The sequence below is a fragment of the Ornithorhynchus anatinus genome, chromosome 2, assembly GCF_004115215.2.
Source record: "Ornithorhynchus anatinus isolate Pmale09 chromosome 2, mOrnAna1.pri.v4, whole genome shotgun sequence".
Classification (NCBI taxonomy): Eukaryota; Metazoa; Chordata; class Mammalia; order Monotremata; family Ornithorhynchidae; genus Ornithorhynchus; species Ornithorhynchus anatinus.
In genome coordinates this window covers 18,568,714-18,585,580 of record NC_041729.1, presented here as the reverse complement: position 1 = coordinate 18,585,580, position 16,867 = coordinate 18,568,714, and the positions used below count along the sequence as shown (strand labels likewise).

At 45.0% G+C, this 16,867-nt stretch overlaps 1 protein-coding gene across 1 annotated transcript in view; it reads right to left on the bottom strand.

The window, feature by feature from the left end:
- Positions 1-8,073, bottom strand: part of ANAPC5 (anaphase promoting complex subunit 5) — a 33,127-nt gene extending 25,054 nt beyond the window's left edge. The window contains exons 1-4 of the mRNA XM_029058799.1: positions 7,857-8,073; positions 4,091-4,170; positions 2,437-2,546; positions 398-593 (exon numbers count right to left, since the gene is read on the bottom strand). Coding sequence (XP_028914632.1) covers positions 398-593; positions 2,437-2,546; positions 4,091-4,170; positions 7,857-8,063 — 593 coding nt within the window. The 5' untranslated portion in view covers positions 8,064-8,073. The remainder of the gene's footprint in view (positions 1-397; positions 594-2,436; positions 2,547-4,090; positions 4,171-7,856) is intronic.
- Between the last annotated feature and the right edge of the window lie 8,794 nt (positions 8,074-16,867).

The following is a 16,867-nucleotide window of genomic DNA, read 5'->3' as shown; positions in this document are numbered from 1 at the left end:
TTAACTGAGAAAGTTTCCACTGGGAAATAAAATTCTGGATAAAACCTTGGGGAGTAGAAAACAAAAATTTTCTAGTTCCAAGTGGTGCCTGGTAGAGAGTGATGACAAACGGTACAATTTTTTTTTAATTATGAATCAAAAATTGTAAATACAATCCTACTCAGAAAACTCTTTAGAAGTTAGAGAATTAAACTGTGTTATGATTTAGAATACAGAAAAGTTTGGAATTACACTTTTGTGCCCTAATGCCTACAAAGCAGCCTAAGTTACACTCAAACAAAACCTGAAAGAAAGAAAAGTATAGATGTGTATACAGAAAGAAAAATATAGATATGTACACAGTTCTTAAAATATTGTTTCCAAGGAAAAGGTAACATTTAATGGAAACACAGTTTACCTTAAAGGACCATCAAGTTCTTCTTTCTCCATTTTTCCTCCAAGTTCCTCTGGGTTAGTCAGTTCCATATCTGTCTCTTCCACTGTTGCCTTTTTCTCACTGTCCTTAAAGTATTGCTGAAGGGCTGTGTATAACTTATAGACCTGGCTGAAAGAAAGCTTGTTGTAGGCCAAGATCATGTGACGAAGAAATAAGCCTACAAACAGGAAGAAAGCTGTTTTATTTCTAGTGAAACAAGGTTTACAGTACAAAAATGATATTAGATCTCAGGCACCACTTCCAAATTTTACCAGGCATTATCAACTGCCATTCATTGGGTATATTTGGCATCAGATGCCACACTGGGAAGTAACTTGGCCTAGCACGGGCCTGAGAGTTGGAGAACCTGGGATCCAGTTCTGGCTCTGCCATTTGCCTGCTGTCTCATCTTGGGCAACATTTAACTTCTCTTTGTCTCAGTTTCCTGAACTGTAAAATGGGGATTCAATACCTGTTCTTTCCCTCCCACTTAGACTGTGAGCCTTGTGTGCATTAGGAACTGTGTCCATTTTGATTATCTTGTATCGACCCCAGGACAGTGCTTGGCACATAGTAAGCGTTTAACAAATACCATTATCATCACCACATTCCTCTTACTTTATATATGAGAAAAGCAAAAATAATATGTACAACTGTCTACAAGGAAAGTTGTGAATCTTAATGTAATCCTTAACTGAAAGGATTAGAAACTTATCTGGCCAGGCTGAAAGAGTGTTATTGGATGGATAGGAAATTTGTCTAGAACAGAAACTAAAAACCATTAATCTGATAAGCAGTCCAGTCCACTATCTCTTCAAAGGGAGTAAAGAGAACTTCACCAGTTATTCTATGTAAATTTTCAAGTGTTTATTTTGTAATGAAAAAAGTGTCAGGGCTCACATGATTATGTGTTCATCCCCTTGATTCTATTTATTGCTATTTGTCCGTCTCCCCCAATTAGACTGTAAGCCCGTCAAAGGGCAGGGACTGTCTCTGTTACCAATTTGTACATTCCAAGTGCTTAGTACAGTGCTCTGCCCATAGTAAGCACTCAATAAATACTATTGAATGAATGAATAATTCTCCATTTTAAATCTGTAATGATTTTAAAGCCCTGAAGTGCTATTAATATGAACTGTCAACAAGTACAGCTTCACTGTCTTTCATGACCAGGGCGCTTTTGTTTAGCTCACTTTGCTTATAAAGAAGTCAGAAATTGGTATCTGAAAAAGACGGTCAAGACAGAATCTTAGACCCTAAGCAATGCAAAGTTTTTCTCAGGCACCATCACAGAGATCTACTCAATCAGTAACTTCTCAAGCTTCACCAGACATGAATAATGAAAACAATTTTGATGGCAGAGATCACTGTAATAATATTACAAAAACCGGCTCTGCCACTTGCCTGCTGCGTCACCTTGGGCAAGTCACTTCACTTCTCTGTCTCAGTTACTTCATCTGTAAAATGGGGATTAAGACTGTGAGCCCCTTGTGGGACAGGGACTGAGTCCAATTTGACTTGCTTGTATCCACCCCAGTACTTAGTACAGTGCCTGGCATATAGTAAGCACTTAAATACCATAATTATCATTCAGAATTACATCTCACAGAAAAAGGATTGTTGTTTTCATGCTTAATATGTAACTAATATATATTCTTTAAAGAAAACTAGTGCAATTGAGTGGAATGCTCTCTGAGGCCCACACCTCATCCATCTCCGTGATGTTATATTTTAAGGTTTTTGCTCTTCACCTCCACATAAGAGCAACATATGGACAAGTGATTAGAATTACGGTGTTTTTTTTTTAATTTCCCCTCACATGAACATGAGGAAGCTGGTACCCTAACCATCCATGACGACGTTTGTAAATTGGCCGTGGCTAACCAAAAATAAAACGAACAAGTCAGAAACTAGAGGTTCAATGGTGGTGTATTAGATTCAGCATATTCAACATTCCTGTCATACTCATCATTTGCATTCACTAACAGTTAGGATCTTGTCCTCCTTGGAGAGATTCATACCTATTACACTTGTTTTGTGAACCTCTGGTTCAGTTCCAGTAAATGAATCTGAAAGGTCATCGAAAAATTGTTCCATATCCTTTAGTTCTCCTTCTGCCATCAATTTGATCCTGAATGAGAAAATTGAGATAGTTTTCTTAAAACTCCTTTCACATCCATCTTACACATTTGGTGATTCCAAAGTCATTCTCCATAATAAATCTGAGAAAAAGTAAAAAAAACCAAACCAAAAACTACTCAAACAATGGGCCAAAACACTATTTCCACATGCATTAGAGCAAAGAGGTGCCCTCAGGGTCAAAGATGTGCCACCAATGGTGAGAAAACACTCCTCATGTGTCTCTGACAGAGAAGATCTTGCACTCTGTCCACAAAAGAACATTTTATCAAGAGACAAAGAAGCAGGTAGTTTTTTTTGAAGGAAAATGGGAACACATCCCCATAAATACCCAAAGTATCCACATTTGACAACCAAGAATTTTCACACCTTACTCTACTTCTAGACTGTGGCACATAATTTGGGGCTTAAAAAATAACTGCTAAAAAGGAGACATCAGACATTTCCCCCCTACTTTAGGGATTTGATAGAAAAGTATCAACCTACTCTAATGTTTAAATCTGGGGAAACTTGAAAATGAATTATTTTCCTTGTCCATATGGTCTTTTCACTGAAGATACCACATCCCACATAGTAATAGTAGGAATAGTAATAATACTTATTTAGCACTCACTTGGTGCAATACGCCGTCCTAAGTGTTTAGGAACTATAAAAAGATGTGACATGTTCCCCGCCCACATGAGCATACACGCTAATATGTGAGACAAACAGAAACGTTCATAAATAGTCAAGAAAAATCTGAAAAAGCATACATACTACAGTGTGTAAGCTGGGTATAAAGGTCATGAGTGCTAGAGATGGCTGATGGGTTTATATGACTTGAGGTACTGAGAATTAATAGAGCTGTTGGAAGTGATGGGACTTTTTGAGGGGCTTTCAATGAGGGGAGAGCTACGATCTGTCCAATTTAGGGAGAGAGGGGGTGTCCGGACAGGGGAAACAGTGTGAGCAAGGAGACAGAGGCAGGAAAGTTGAGCACGAGGTACACTTAGAAAATTATCTTAGGAGGAACAACAACACTTGGGGAAGGGCAGGTGAAGGGAGTAGAAAGATAAACTGGGGCAAATTGGTGGAAAGCCCCCAAGTCGATAGTGAGGAGTTTTTATTTGAATGCATAGGGACACCAGAGGTCAATAAGGGGTTTTGAGGAGAGGAGAGATGTTAGCCAAGCAAACTTTCAAGAAGATGATTTGTGCAATACTGTATTGTATAGAGTGGAGCAGCGTGAGGCTTGGAGCCCAGGAGACTAACAAAGAATTTCTCTAACCACAATATGTTGTTACTTCTTGGATCCACTTTTCAAAATTCCTAAAACATTGTATATGGTCCTCTTTTAAAAGCTCAAAATAATTCATAAAAACAGACACTGCACTGGAATCACAATGCACTGGAATGTTCCATCTCACAAAAAACGATTTCTGTGCGCATTAAGATCATTTTTCAAATGCTTTGTACAGTGCTTTGCTCACTGTAAGCGCTCAGTAAATACAGCTGAATGAATTTTTCTAACTTGTAGTAGGAAATGATGAGGTTTACCTGATTTGTACAGAATTTCCTAGCTGGGGACAGGCCTCCTCAATTGCCTTCTGTAGCCGTAAGAGAGTCATATCTGGACCCTAAGTAACATTTGAAAAGAAAATAAGTTTGGAGGATGATGAGAAGGAAAAGTTAGAAATTTTGCTCACTGCCACTGAGATAATGTATTAATCCCACTCCAGTCCCTACAACCCAGTCTGCATGCTTTGCTCTTCTAATACCGATCTATTCACTGTTCCTTGCTCTCGCCTCACCTTGCGTCAACCCCTTACTTACACCCTCCCTCCTTCCTGGAACTCCCCCTACCTACCTGACAAATGGGCACTTTCCCCCATTTTCAAAGTCCTGCTAAAACCATATTTTCCTCCAAGAAGCAGTGTGGCCTATTGGAAAGAGCATGGTGTGGGAGTCACAGGCCCTGGGTTCTAATCGGGAAACCCTGGGTAAGTCACTTCACTTCTCTGGGCCTCAATTACCTCCTCTGTAAAATGGGGATTAAGACTGTGAGCCCCCATGTGGGACATGTACTGGGTCCAACCTGATTATCTTGTATCTACTCCAGAATTTAGTAACAATAATAATAATAATTGTGGTATTTGTTAAGTGCTGACTGTGTGCCAGGCACTGCACCAAATGCTGGTGTAGATACAATAATAATAATGTTGGTATTTGTTAAGCACTTACTATGTGCAAAGCACTGTTCTAAGCGCTGGGGTATGCAGGGTAATCAGATTGTCCCGTATGAGGCTCACAGTCTTAATCCCCATTTTACAGATGAGGTAACTGAGGCACAGAGAAGTGAAGTGACTTGCCCACAGTCACACAGCTGTCAAGTGGCAGAGCCGGGATTCAAACCAAAGACCTCTGACTCCCAAGCCCGTGCTCTTTCCACTGAGCCACGCTGCTTCTCTTGCCACGCTGAAGCAAATTGGGTTGGACACAGTCCCTGTCCCACGTGGGGCTCTTAGCCTCAATCCCCATTTTACAGATGACGTAATTGTGTCATGGATAAATTAGGTGACTGGCCCAAGGTCCCACAGCAGACAAGTGGCAGAATCAGGATTAGAACCCATGACTTTCTGACCCCCAGACCAGTGCCACACTGCTTCTCTGCTTCACTGCTAGTTCAGTGCCCGGCACATAGCAAGTGCCGTGGAAAGAGCACAGGCTGGGGAGTCAGAGATTGTGGGCTCTAATCCCGACTCTGCCGCTTTTCAGCTGTGACTTTGGGCAAGTCACGTAACTTCTCTGGGCCTCAGTTACCTCATCTGTAAAACGGGGATTAAGACTGTAAGCCCCAAGGGGGACAACCTGATCACCCTAAGCACTTAAGAACAATGCTTTGCACATAGTAAATGCTTAACAAATATCATCATTATTATTAACAAATATCATGAAAAGAAGGAAGCCTTTGCTGCCCAAGCTTTCATTCTCACCTACCTAATTTTCTTCCCCTGCCTAATTCTTGCACTTAATCAGTGGTATTTGGGAGAATACAATACAGCAGAGTTTAGCAGACACTTTACAGTTAGAGTTTCTCCTCTCTCCCAACACTAAGATACTCATCCCACCCCCATAGCACTTATGGACAATAAGCACTCAAAAAAGACCATCAATTGAATTAATGGCCCTTCCCCCAATACAAGACAGTGTAGTAGACACTTCGCCTGCACACAATTTTACATTTGGAGTTTCTCCCCACTCCCAGCACTAGGGTACTCATCCCACCTCCCCACAGCACTTACAGACAGTAAGTGTTCAATAAATACCACTGAATGATTGGCCCCACCCCAAGATAATGTAGTAGACACCTTTCCTGCCCCCAATGAGTTGTTAAGAGTTTCACCCCCCTCCCAGCAAACAAGGTGTAGTAGATCGAACAGGAGACTGGGAGTCAGAGAGCCACAGGTTATAATACCACTCTGCTACTTGTCTGCTGTTTGGCCTTAGGCAAGTCACTTCTATGCGCTTCAGTGACCTCATCTGTAAAATGGGGATTGAGACTGTGAGCCCCATGTGGGGCAGGGACTGTGTCCAACCCAATTTGCTTCGTATCCACCCCAGTGCTTAGTACAGTGCCTGGCACATAGTAAGTACTTAACACATACCATTATTAAAATATTACTATTTATCCCACCCCCGCACAGCACCTGTGGACAATAAGCACTCAATAAACGATGATGGCGATGGTATTTGTTAAGCGCTTATGTGCCAAGCACTGTTCCAAACGCTGGGGTAGATATAAGGTATTAGACTGTCCCACGTGGAGCTCAAAGTCTTAATCCCCATTTTCCAGATGAGGCCCAGAGAATAATAATAATGTTGGTATTTGTTAAGCGCTTACTATGTGCCGAGCACTGTTCTAAGCGCTGGGGTAGACATAGGGGAATCAGGTTGTCCCACGTGGGGCTCACAGTCTTAATCCCCATTTTACAGATGAGGGAACTGAGGCACAGAGAAGTTAAGTGACTTGCCCACAGTCACACAGCCGACAAGTGGCAGAGCTGGGATTCGAACTCATGAGAAGTGAAGTGATTTGCCCAAAGTTACATAGCTGACAAGTGGCGGAGGTGGGATTAGAATTCACGACCAGTGACTCCCAAGCCCAGGCTCTTGCCACCTACACCATGCTGCTCCGTAAGTGATAATGGCATTTGTTAAGCGCTTACTGTATGCCAAGCACTGTTCTAAGTGCTGGGGGTGGGGGGTTCAAGGTAATCATTGTCCCACGTGGAACTCATGGTCTTCATCCCCATTTTCAAGATGAGGTATGTGAGGCCCAGAGAAGTGAAGTGACTTGCCTAAGGTCACACAGTGGGATTAGAACTCACGACCTCTGACACCCATGCCTGGGTTCTTGCTACCTACACCATGCTGCTTCGTAAATAATGACAATTGTTCAGCGCTTACTATGGGCCGAGCACAGTTCTAAGAGCTGGGGGGATAGAAGGTAATGAGGTGGTCCCACGTGGGGCTCGAAAGAGCCCGGGCTTGGGAGTCAGAGGTCATGGGTTCGAATCCCATCTCAGCCACTTGTCAGCTGTGTGACTATGGGCAAGTCACTTCACTTCTCTGTGCCTCAGTGACCTCATCTGTAAAATGGGGATTAACTGTGAGCCTCAGGTGGGACAACCTGACTACCCTGTATCTACCCCAGCACTTAGAACAGTGATCTAAACATAGTAAGCGCTTAACAAATACCAACATTATTATTATTCTCTGTACCTCAGTGACCTCATCTGTAAAATGGGGATGAAGACTTGAGCCTCACATGGGACAACCTGATGACCCTGTATCTCCCCCAGCACTTAGAACAGTGCTCTGCACATAGTAAGCGCTTAACAAATACCAACAATATTATTATTCTCTGTGCTTCAGTGACCTCATCTATAAAAGAGGGGTGAAGACTGTGAGCCTCACGTAGGACAACCTGATGACCCTGTATCTCCCCCAGCGCTTAGAACTGTGCTCTACACATAATAAGCGCTTAACAAATACCAACATTATTATTATTATTCTCTGTGCCTCAGTGACCTCATCTATAAGAGGGGGACGAAGACTGTGAGCCTCACGTGGGACAATCTGATGATCCAGTATCTCCCCCAGCGCTTAGAACAGTGCTCTGCACATAGTAAGCGCTTAACAAATATCAACATTATTATTATTAACCCACGCCCCGTGACCCCCAAGCGCGGGCTGTTGGCGGGTCCGGAGGTGGCACCGAGTGTCGGGTCTGTCCCCGCCCCGCGACCCCGCCGCCCCGCACCTGCAGCAGGGGCAGGAGGAGCTGGTTGAGCCTCCGCCGCTCCAGCAGGCCGAGGGCGGAGCCGCCGGCGCGGCCCATCTCGCTGAGCAGCACCAGCACGGCCATCTTGTAGGGGGTCACCCAGTCCTTAATGCCGAACACGTTGGCGTGCACCACGCCATTGGTCATCATGGGGTTGAAGTAGAGGCTGTCGTGGACGCTGGCCATGGCGGGCGGGCGGGCGGGCGGGCGAGCGAAAAGCCGGCAGGACCGGCCCAGCCCGGCAAGCCGCGGCGCCGCAGGCCCGGCAGTGAGGCACTTCCGCCCTCCCTGCGCGGCGGCGGCCAATGAGAGGGCCCCAAGGGCCGCCCCCGCCGAGAAAGCGGCCAATAGGAAGGGAGGATGGAGAGCGGTCCCTGCGCCGAAGCCGGCCCGGGCCGCCCGCCAAATCACTCCCCGCCGAAACCGGCGCCCTGACGGCCCTACCGACGCACGCCACCGAACGTTCCCTCACCCGAAGGGAGTCGATAAATAACAAAATGATAATGTTGGTATTTGTTAAGCGCTGGGGGATACAAGGTTATCAGGTTGTCCCACGTGTGGCTCACAGGCTTCATCCCCATTTTGATTAATTAATTAATGTTGGTATTTGTTAAGTGCTTACTATGTGCCAAGCACTGTTCTAAGCGCAGGGGGATACAAGGTGATCAGGTTGTCCCACATGGGGCACACAGGCTTCATCCCCATTTTAATTAATTAATTAATGTTGGTATTTGTTAAGTGCTTACTATGTGCAGAGCACTGTTCTAAGTGCTGGGGTAGATACAGGGTAAATCAGGTTGTCCCATGTGAGGCTCACAGTCTTAATTCCCATTTTACAGATGAGGTAACTGAGGCACAGAGAAGTGAAGTGACTTGCCCACAGTCACACAGCTGACAAGTGGCAGAGCCGGGATTCGAACCCATAACCTCTGACTCCCAAGCCCCTGCTCTTTCCACTGAGCCACGCAAGCAGCCTGGCTTAGCGGCAAGAGCCCGGGTTTGGGAGGCAGAGTTCGTGGGTTCTAATCCCACTACATCACTTATCAGCTGGGTGACTTTGGGCAAGCCACTTCACTTTGCCTCAGTTCCCTCATCTGGAAAATGGGGATGAAGACCGTGAGCCCCACGTGGGACAACCTCATTAACTTCTATCTACCCCAGAGCTTAGAGCATGTGCGTGGCACATAGCAAGCGCTTAACAAATACCAACATTTGGAGTCAGAGGTCATAGGTTCTAATCCCACTCCGTCAGTTAGCTGTGTGACTTCGGACAAGCTACTTCACTTCTCTGGGCCTCACCTCATCTGGAAAATGGGGATGAAGACTGTGAGCCCTACGTGGAACAACCTGATTACCTTTACCCTCCAGTTATCGCCCTATCTCCCTACTACCCTTCCTTTCCAAAATCCTAGAACGAGTCGTCTACAATCGATGCTTAGAATTCCTTAACTCCCATTCTCTCCTAGACCCCCTCCAATCTGGCTTCCGTCCCCTCCACTCTACCGAGACTGCTCTCTCTAAGGTCACCCGTGACCTCCTTCTTGCCAAATCCAATGGCTCCGACTCCATTCTGATCCTCCTTGACATCTCTGCTGCCTTTGACACTGTCGACCATCCCCTCCTCCTCCATACCTTATCTCACCTCGGCTTCACGGACTCTGTCCTCTCCTGGTTCTCCTCTTACCTCTCTGGCCGGTCATTCTCGGTCTCCTTCGCTGGAGCCTCCTCCCCCTCCCATCCTTTAACTGTTGGAGTTCCTCAAGGGTCAGTTCTTGGCCCTCTTCTGTTCTCCATTTACACTCACTCCCTCGGTGAACTCATTTGCTCTCACGGCTTTGACTACCATCTCTACGCAGATGACACGCAGATCTACATCTCCGCCCCTGTCCTCTCCCCCTCCCTTCAGGATCGCATCTCCTCCTGCCTCCGGGACGTCTCCACCTGGATGTCGGCCCGCCACCTAAAACTCAACATGAGCAAGACTGAGCTCCTCATCTTCCCTCCCAAACCCGGTCCTCTCCCAGACTTCTCTATCACCATGGATGGCACGACCATCCTTCCCGTCTCTCGGGCCCGCGATCTCGGTGTCATCCTTGACTCGTCTCTCTCGTTCACCCCACGCATCCTATCCATTACCGAGACCTGCCGGTTTCACCTCTACAATATCGCCAAGATCCGCCCTTTCCTCTCCACCCAAACGGCTACCTTACTGTTACGGGCTCTCGTTATATCCCGGCTAGACTACTGTGTCGGCCTTCTCTCTGACCTCCCTTCCTCCTCTCTCGCCCTGCTCCAGTCTATTCTTCACTCCGCTGCCCGGCTCATCTTCCCGCAGAAACGATCTGGGCATGTCACTCCCCTTCTTAAACAACTCCAGTGGTTGCCTATCAACCTCCGCTCCAAACAAAAGCTCCTCACTCTAGGCTTCGAGGCTCTCCATCACCTTGCCCCTTCCTACCTCTCCTCCCTTCTCTCTTTCTACCGCCCACCCCGCACGCTCCGCTCCTCTGCCGCCCACCTCCTCACCGTCCCTCGGTCTCGCCTATCCCGCCGTCGACCCCTGGGTCACGTCCTCCCGCGGTCCTGGAACGCCCTCCCTCCTCACCTCCGCCAAACTGATTCTCTTTCCCTCTTCAAAACCCTACTTAAAACTCACCTCCTCCAAGAGGCATTCCCAGACTGAGCTCCTCTTCTCCCTCTACTCCCTCTGCCATCCCCCCTTCACCTCTCCGCAGCTTAACCCTCTTTTTCCCCTTTTCCCTCTGCTCCTCCACCTCTCCCTTCCCATCCCCACAGCACTGTACTCATCCGCTCAACTGTATATATTTTCGTTACCCTATTTATTTTGTTAATGAATTGTACATCGCCTCGATTCTATTTAGTTGCCATTGTTTTTACGAGATGTTCTTCCCCTTGACTCTATTTATTGCCATCGTTCTTGTCTGTCCGTCTCCCCCGATTAGACTGTAAGCCCGTCAAACGGCAGGGACTGTCTCTATCTGTTGCCGACTTGTTCATCCCAAGCGCTTAGTACAGTGCTCTGCACATAGTAAGCGCTCAATAAATACTATTGAATGAATGAATGAATGAATACCCCAGCTCTTAGAACTGGGTATGGCACAGAGTAAGCACTTAACAAATACCAACATTATTATTATTATTTTTAGGAGTCAGAGGTCATGGGTTATAACCCCAGCTCCAACACTTATCAGCTGGGTGACTTTGGGCAAGTCACTTCACTTCTCTGTGCCTCAGTTCCCTCATCTGTAAAATGGGGATGAAGACTGTGAGGCCCACAAGGGACAATCCGACTACCTCGTACCTACCCCAGTGCTTAGAACAGTGCTTGGCACATAATAAGCGCTTAACAGATACCATCAAGATCTACGGTATGAACACCCACTTACGAAGGGTGACGATTTATTGCAAGAGGGAGGACCCAAGAAACCCTTTGTCACAGTGGGTATCCTTGGCATTATCCTTGACTCCTCTCTCTCATTCAACCCACAGAGTCAAGCCATCACGAAATCCTGTCAGTTCTACCTTCACCACATCGCCCAAATCCACCCCTTCCTCTCCGTCCAAACTGCTACCACATTAAGGCAAGCAATTAGCCTATCGCGCCTTGATCACTATCAGCCTCCTTACTGACCTCTCTGTCTCCTGTCTCTCCCGACTCCATTCCATACTTCACTCTGCTGCCTGGGTCATTTTCCTTCAAAAATGTTCAGACTGTGTTTCCCCACTCCTCAAGAAACTCCAGGGGTTGTCCATCCACCTCCACATCAAACAGAAACTCCTCACCTTCAGCTTTAAAGCACTTAATCACCTTGCCCCCTCCTACCTCACCTCTCTGCTCTCCTAATACAACTCAGCCCACACCCTCACTCTTCTATTGCTCACGTTCTCCCAGTAGCTCCATCTCGTCTATCTCGCCGCCGACCTCTGGCCTACATCCTACCTCTGGCTTGGAATGCCATCCCTCCTCATGTCAGACAGATAGTTGCTCTCCCCTACTTCAAAGCCTTACTGAAGTCCATCTCCTCCAAGAGGCCTTCCCTGACGAAGCCATCCTCTCCTCTTCTCCCACTCCTTTCGTCGTCGCCCTGACTTGCTCCCTTCATTCATCCACCCTCCCAACCCCACAGCCCTCATGTGTATATTTAAGTATATCTATAATTTATTTATGTATATTAATGTCTGTCTCCCCTCTAGACTGTGAGCTTGTTGTGGGCAGGGAATGTGTCTGCTGTTATATTATACTCTCCCAAGCACTTAGTACAATGCTTTTCACATTGTAAGCGCTCAGTAAATATGTCTGAATGAATGAAAGAGTGTCAGATTTGAGGGAAGAGCATGAGAAGCATCAGATTTGAAAATCAGCATGGGCCTGGGAGTCAGAAGGACCAAACTCCACCACTTGCCTACTGTGTGACTTTAGGCAAGTCACCTTACTTCTCTGTGCCTCACTTACCTCATCTGTGTAATTAGGATTAAGACTATGAGCCCCCTGTGGGACATGGATTATGTCCAACCTGATTAGCTTGGTCTAGTACAATATTAGTATAATGTACAGTTAAGCACATATTAAGTGTTTAACAACTACCATAAAAAAAGAGGAGCTGGGCAATAATAATAATATTCATTAAGCATTTACACTAAAAAATCTGGTCATCGTACTGCAGAAGAGAATAGGTTGGATTACCAGATCTTTGATAATTCAAAAAAGCGACAGTTGGACCAAGATTTGTAGCTGCAGTAAGTGATTAATGCCTATTCTATTCCTGTGACAGATATAACAGAGGTAAAGAACAAGGAAAAAAAGCTACAAACACAGGGCATTACCCCCTCAAAGTAGCACTTCACTGTAGAATTTGCTCTTCTCAGTCTTTTGTTCAGCACCATATTTTGAAACTGTTACCCCCTCCAAAACTGTCCCTGTTTTGGCTTGTGGGAAAACTGATGCAGGTAGTTGTAAGTTAAGTGACTTGCTCAAATCCATAAGTGAATGTATCCACATAAGATATGAGGGAAGTTTTCTTTTGAAAATATTGTTTCTGCCTATCTCTAAGCACTGTCTTTCAATAGCAGTTTCAGGCATGTAGGCAAAACAAACAAATAAGGCATGAAGCTTTTCCAAATTAAGCCTCTGAATACTGTGATCATACCATCCACTCAAGCACTTATTTTCATAAATTCATCAGATGCATTTCAGCACTTCAGTAAGTTTTTCTTTATTATGCTTTTAAATTGTATGCCTTAGACACACATACTTTTAATCTAATTTTTAGTTTGCATTTCTATCATTGTATATCTCCCCTAGTATACTGTAAATTTATCAGGGGCAAGGATTACATAATGTGATATTCCTTGGTTATTTGTGGTTTAAATCATTGCTCTTGACAAATTAGGTGGCCAGAAGATAATTTTGAGGATGATGGTAGGCAGACATGTAGTACACAATCAATGCTGTTTGTTGAGTTCTCACAGTGTGTAAAACACTTGGGAAAATCCAACAGAGTTAAGTAACCTTGCTCTCAAGGACTCTACAATTTAGTGAGAGAGGCAGACATTCAAATAAATTATAGGAAGAGGAAGAAATTGAGTATAAGGAAATGAACAGAAGTGCTTTGGGTAGGGATGGGGTGAGTATCAAAGTGCTTAGGGGTTAGGACTAAGGGCATAGGTGATGCAGAAAGGAAGGAAAATGAATGGGGAAATGAGGAATTAGTCAGAGAAGGCTTCCTGGAGGAGATGAGAATTTGGTAGAAAAGTAGTTGGACTGTCAGATAAGAAGAGGGTGGGAGTTCAGTCAGAAGGGAGGTTGTTAGCAAGAAGTCAACTTCAAGAGAATCGAGAGAGGAATAAAGAGTAGGTCGGTATTAGAGGAGCAAAGTATGTGGGCTGGGTTGTAATGGGAAAGGAACAAGAATAGATGAGGTGAGAGCTGACTGCCTTAAAGCCTATGGTCAGAAGTCTCTGCTTAATACTTTCCCTTGATGCACCAATTAATGGACTCAACCCCACCCTCTCTACTGAACTCAACTCACTCCCTGATCCCTTCACCAATTTCATACTGCTAGCCCACAGCCCTGGATCATCTCCACAGTACACTTCCTTTATAGGCGCTGTGGCATGCTGCTGGCATAAAAGCAGATATCTGGCCACTCTCATCCATGTAAATTTCATCCTCATCTGCTTTAACTCTGCCTTGTCCTCCGCAAGGCAATGTTATTTCTCCATCTTTAGTGGCTCATATTCCTCCTCAAACCTCCTGTACCTGTGCTCCAACGCCGTATCTCTTGTCCCTAATGACCTGGCCACGCATTTTACTGAGAAAATTGAGACCATCAGGAGTCATCTGCCTAAGATCATTCCTGTTCCTGTCTGGTCCCTCCCTCTTCCTGTCCCTTCTTCAATTCTCCCATCTTTCCCAGAAGTATCTCAAGAGGAGATCTCCCACTTCCTCTCAAAATCTACCGTCTCCATCTGCACCTCAGACTACATCCCTTTGCACCTTAACAAAACGCTTGCCCCCTTCCTTTTCCCTCTCTGGCCTCCATCGACTGTTCACTCTCCAATGGCTTCTTTCCCACTGCTTTGGAAGATGCTCATGTCCTCTCTATCCTAAAAAACTCCTCCCTTTAGCCCACAATTCCCTCATTCATTCATTCAGTAGTACTTATTGAGCACTCACTATGTGCAGAGCACTGTACTAAGTGCTTGGAATATACAATTCGACAAAGACAATCCCTGCCCAATAACAGGCTCTCAGTCTATATGGGGGAAACAGCAAAGGAAAAGAGAATAAATAAAACAAGTAGTCTGGCGCTGGCATCATCGAGATAAATAGAATCATAGATATATACACATCATTAACAAGATTAATAGAGTAATAAATAACATATACAAATATGCACAGTGCTGAGGGGAAGGGGGAAGAGCAGAGGGCGGGAGAAGGGGGAATGGGGAGGAAAGGAGGAGCAGAGGGAAAGGGGGGCTCAGTCTGGGAAAGCCTCCTGGAGGAGGTGAGCTCTCAGTAGGGCTTTGAAGAGGGGAAGAGAGTTAATTCCCTCCTACCATTCCTCTCCAAACTCCTCCTATGAGTTGTCTACACCCACTACCTCTACTTCCTCTCCTCCAATTCTCTCTTTCTTGCCAATCTCCTCTCCTCTCCTTTCTGGTTTCTGTTTCGGCCTCCTTCACTCTGCAAAAACTACCCTCTCAGAGGTCACCAGTGATCTCTTTCTTGCCAAATCCAACAGCCTCTACTCCATCCTAATCCTTCTCACTCCCTCAGCTGACTTTGTCATTGTCAACTACCCCCTTCTCCTGGAAACATTACTTGAGCCAGAGCTTTTTTGACTGTTTCAGCTTTCACTTTCTAACCTTCTTCTTCCCTGTCAACCTTGGTGACCTCAGAACAGTCCCCAGGATCCAGCTGGCATCAGGATGAGGTGGGGAGGGAGGGCAAGGTTATCAGCATTCCCGGACAGCAGTTGCTAATCAGGTATACCCTTGGATCAAACAGGAGGTTTGCAAAAATCTCAGCAAAAATACCATTTGCAATATCTTACCCAACATTTTCCAGCCTTACTGAGCCAAACTGTAAAACTAATTATCAGGTCCTTTTCATTAGGTTTAAAACAGGCTTGCTACTGTGGCACTGTTTTAATAAAATGTAGAGTCCCTGTTAATTTTGAATTTTCTTTAAAATGCATTCAATTTGCTTTGTGTAACCCTCTCAATGTTTCTCTGACAGGCTGTAGCACAGGATATAGTTCGTCCAACTCCCACTCTTTGAAGTTCTGAGGTGAAAAAACGGGGGTGATTTTTGCTGGCAAGTTCTAGAGTGCAAGCCCAAGTGCAAAATCTTTCTGAAGTGATGAAGGGAAGACTTTGGCCTTGGTCCTCTGGAATTGAGAACCTGGCCTTCCCTTTGACATACCTCCATGAATAAGTGGTTGGGATCTCCATTTCCTCATAAAAATGTGTGACTTGGAAGGGGTTCTTCTTAAGATTTTGGTAACTGTCACCTCAGCCCCTACAGGAATAGTCTCTTTAGCATACCCCTGGTTTCTCTTTCCCAGTTCTTTTACTAGTATCAGTAGCAATAATAATAATAATTGTGGTATTTTTAGTGGGATAGGTCAAAAATGATGATGGTATTTGTTAAGTGCTTATTATGTGCCAGGCACTGTACTAAACTCTGAGATAGATACAGGCTAATCAGGTCCCACATGGAGCTCACCATCTAAGTAGAACGGAGAAGAGGTATTGAATCCGTATTTTGCAGATGAGGGAACTGAGGTCCAGAGATATTAAGTAACTTGTCGTAAAGTTGCACAAGTGGTGGAGCCAGGATTAGAACCCATGTCCTCTGAATTCTAGGCCCATGCTCTTGCCACTAGGCCATGTTGCTTCTCCCTAAGTTTTCCATTAGGGGGATAAACCTGGCCCTGGAGCTAGGTTGAGCCCAGTATTCTCAAAGTAACCTAATGCCCATTTGCTCTCTGTTACTGTTCAAGGAGCTGGAAGAGCAGAGATTTGGGTTGTTCAACTAAGTGGAGAATGTCACACTCAATATAGGGTGTTTTGAGTGCAGCAGATAAAGAAGGACTGGACATTTGTGAAAAGATACATAATAAATATTTGAAATCTTTTTGGAGAAGGGTTTATGTAGATCTAGGTGCTTGCAGTTCAGTTATATTTACACAAAAACTGCTCTTCACATGAAAAGGGGAAAATCTGATACGAATGAGAGACTCTGATGTTTATTTAAATCACCTCTTCCTCTTTACAGTGTTTATTTTTCACATCCTCCGTAATTAGCAATGGAAAGCATTGCTAAAATTGGATGTCTGTCACACTCTGAGATCCAAAATTTTTCCACATGTGGGTAGATAACATAAGCAAGACAAAGAGAGCAAATGGATTGAAAAGTGAAACTTTTTTCACTAATAATAAAGTCCTAGTGAAAACACTTCCTA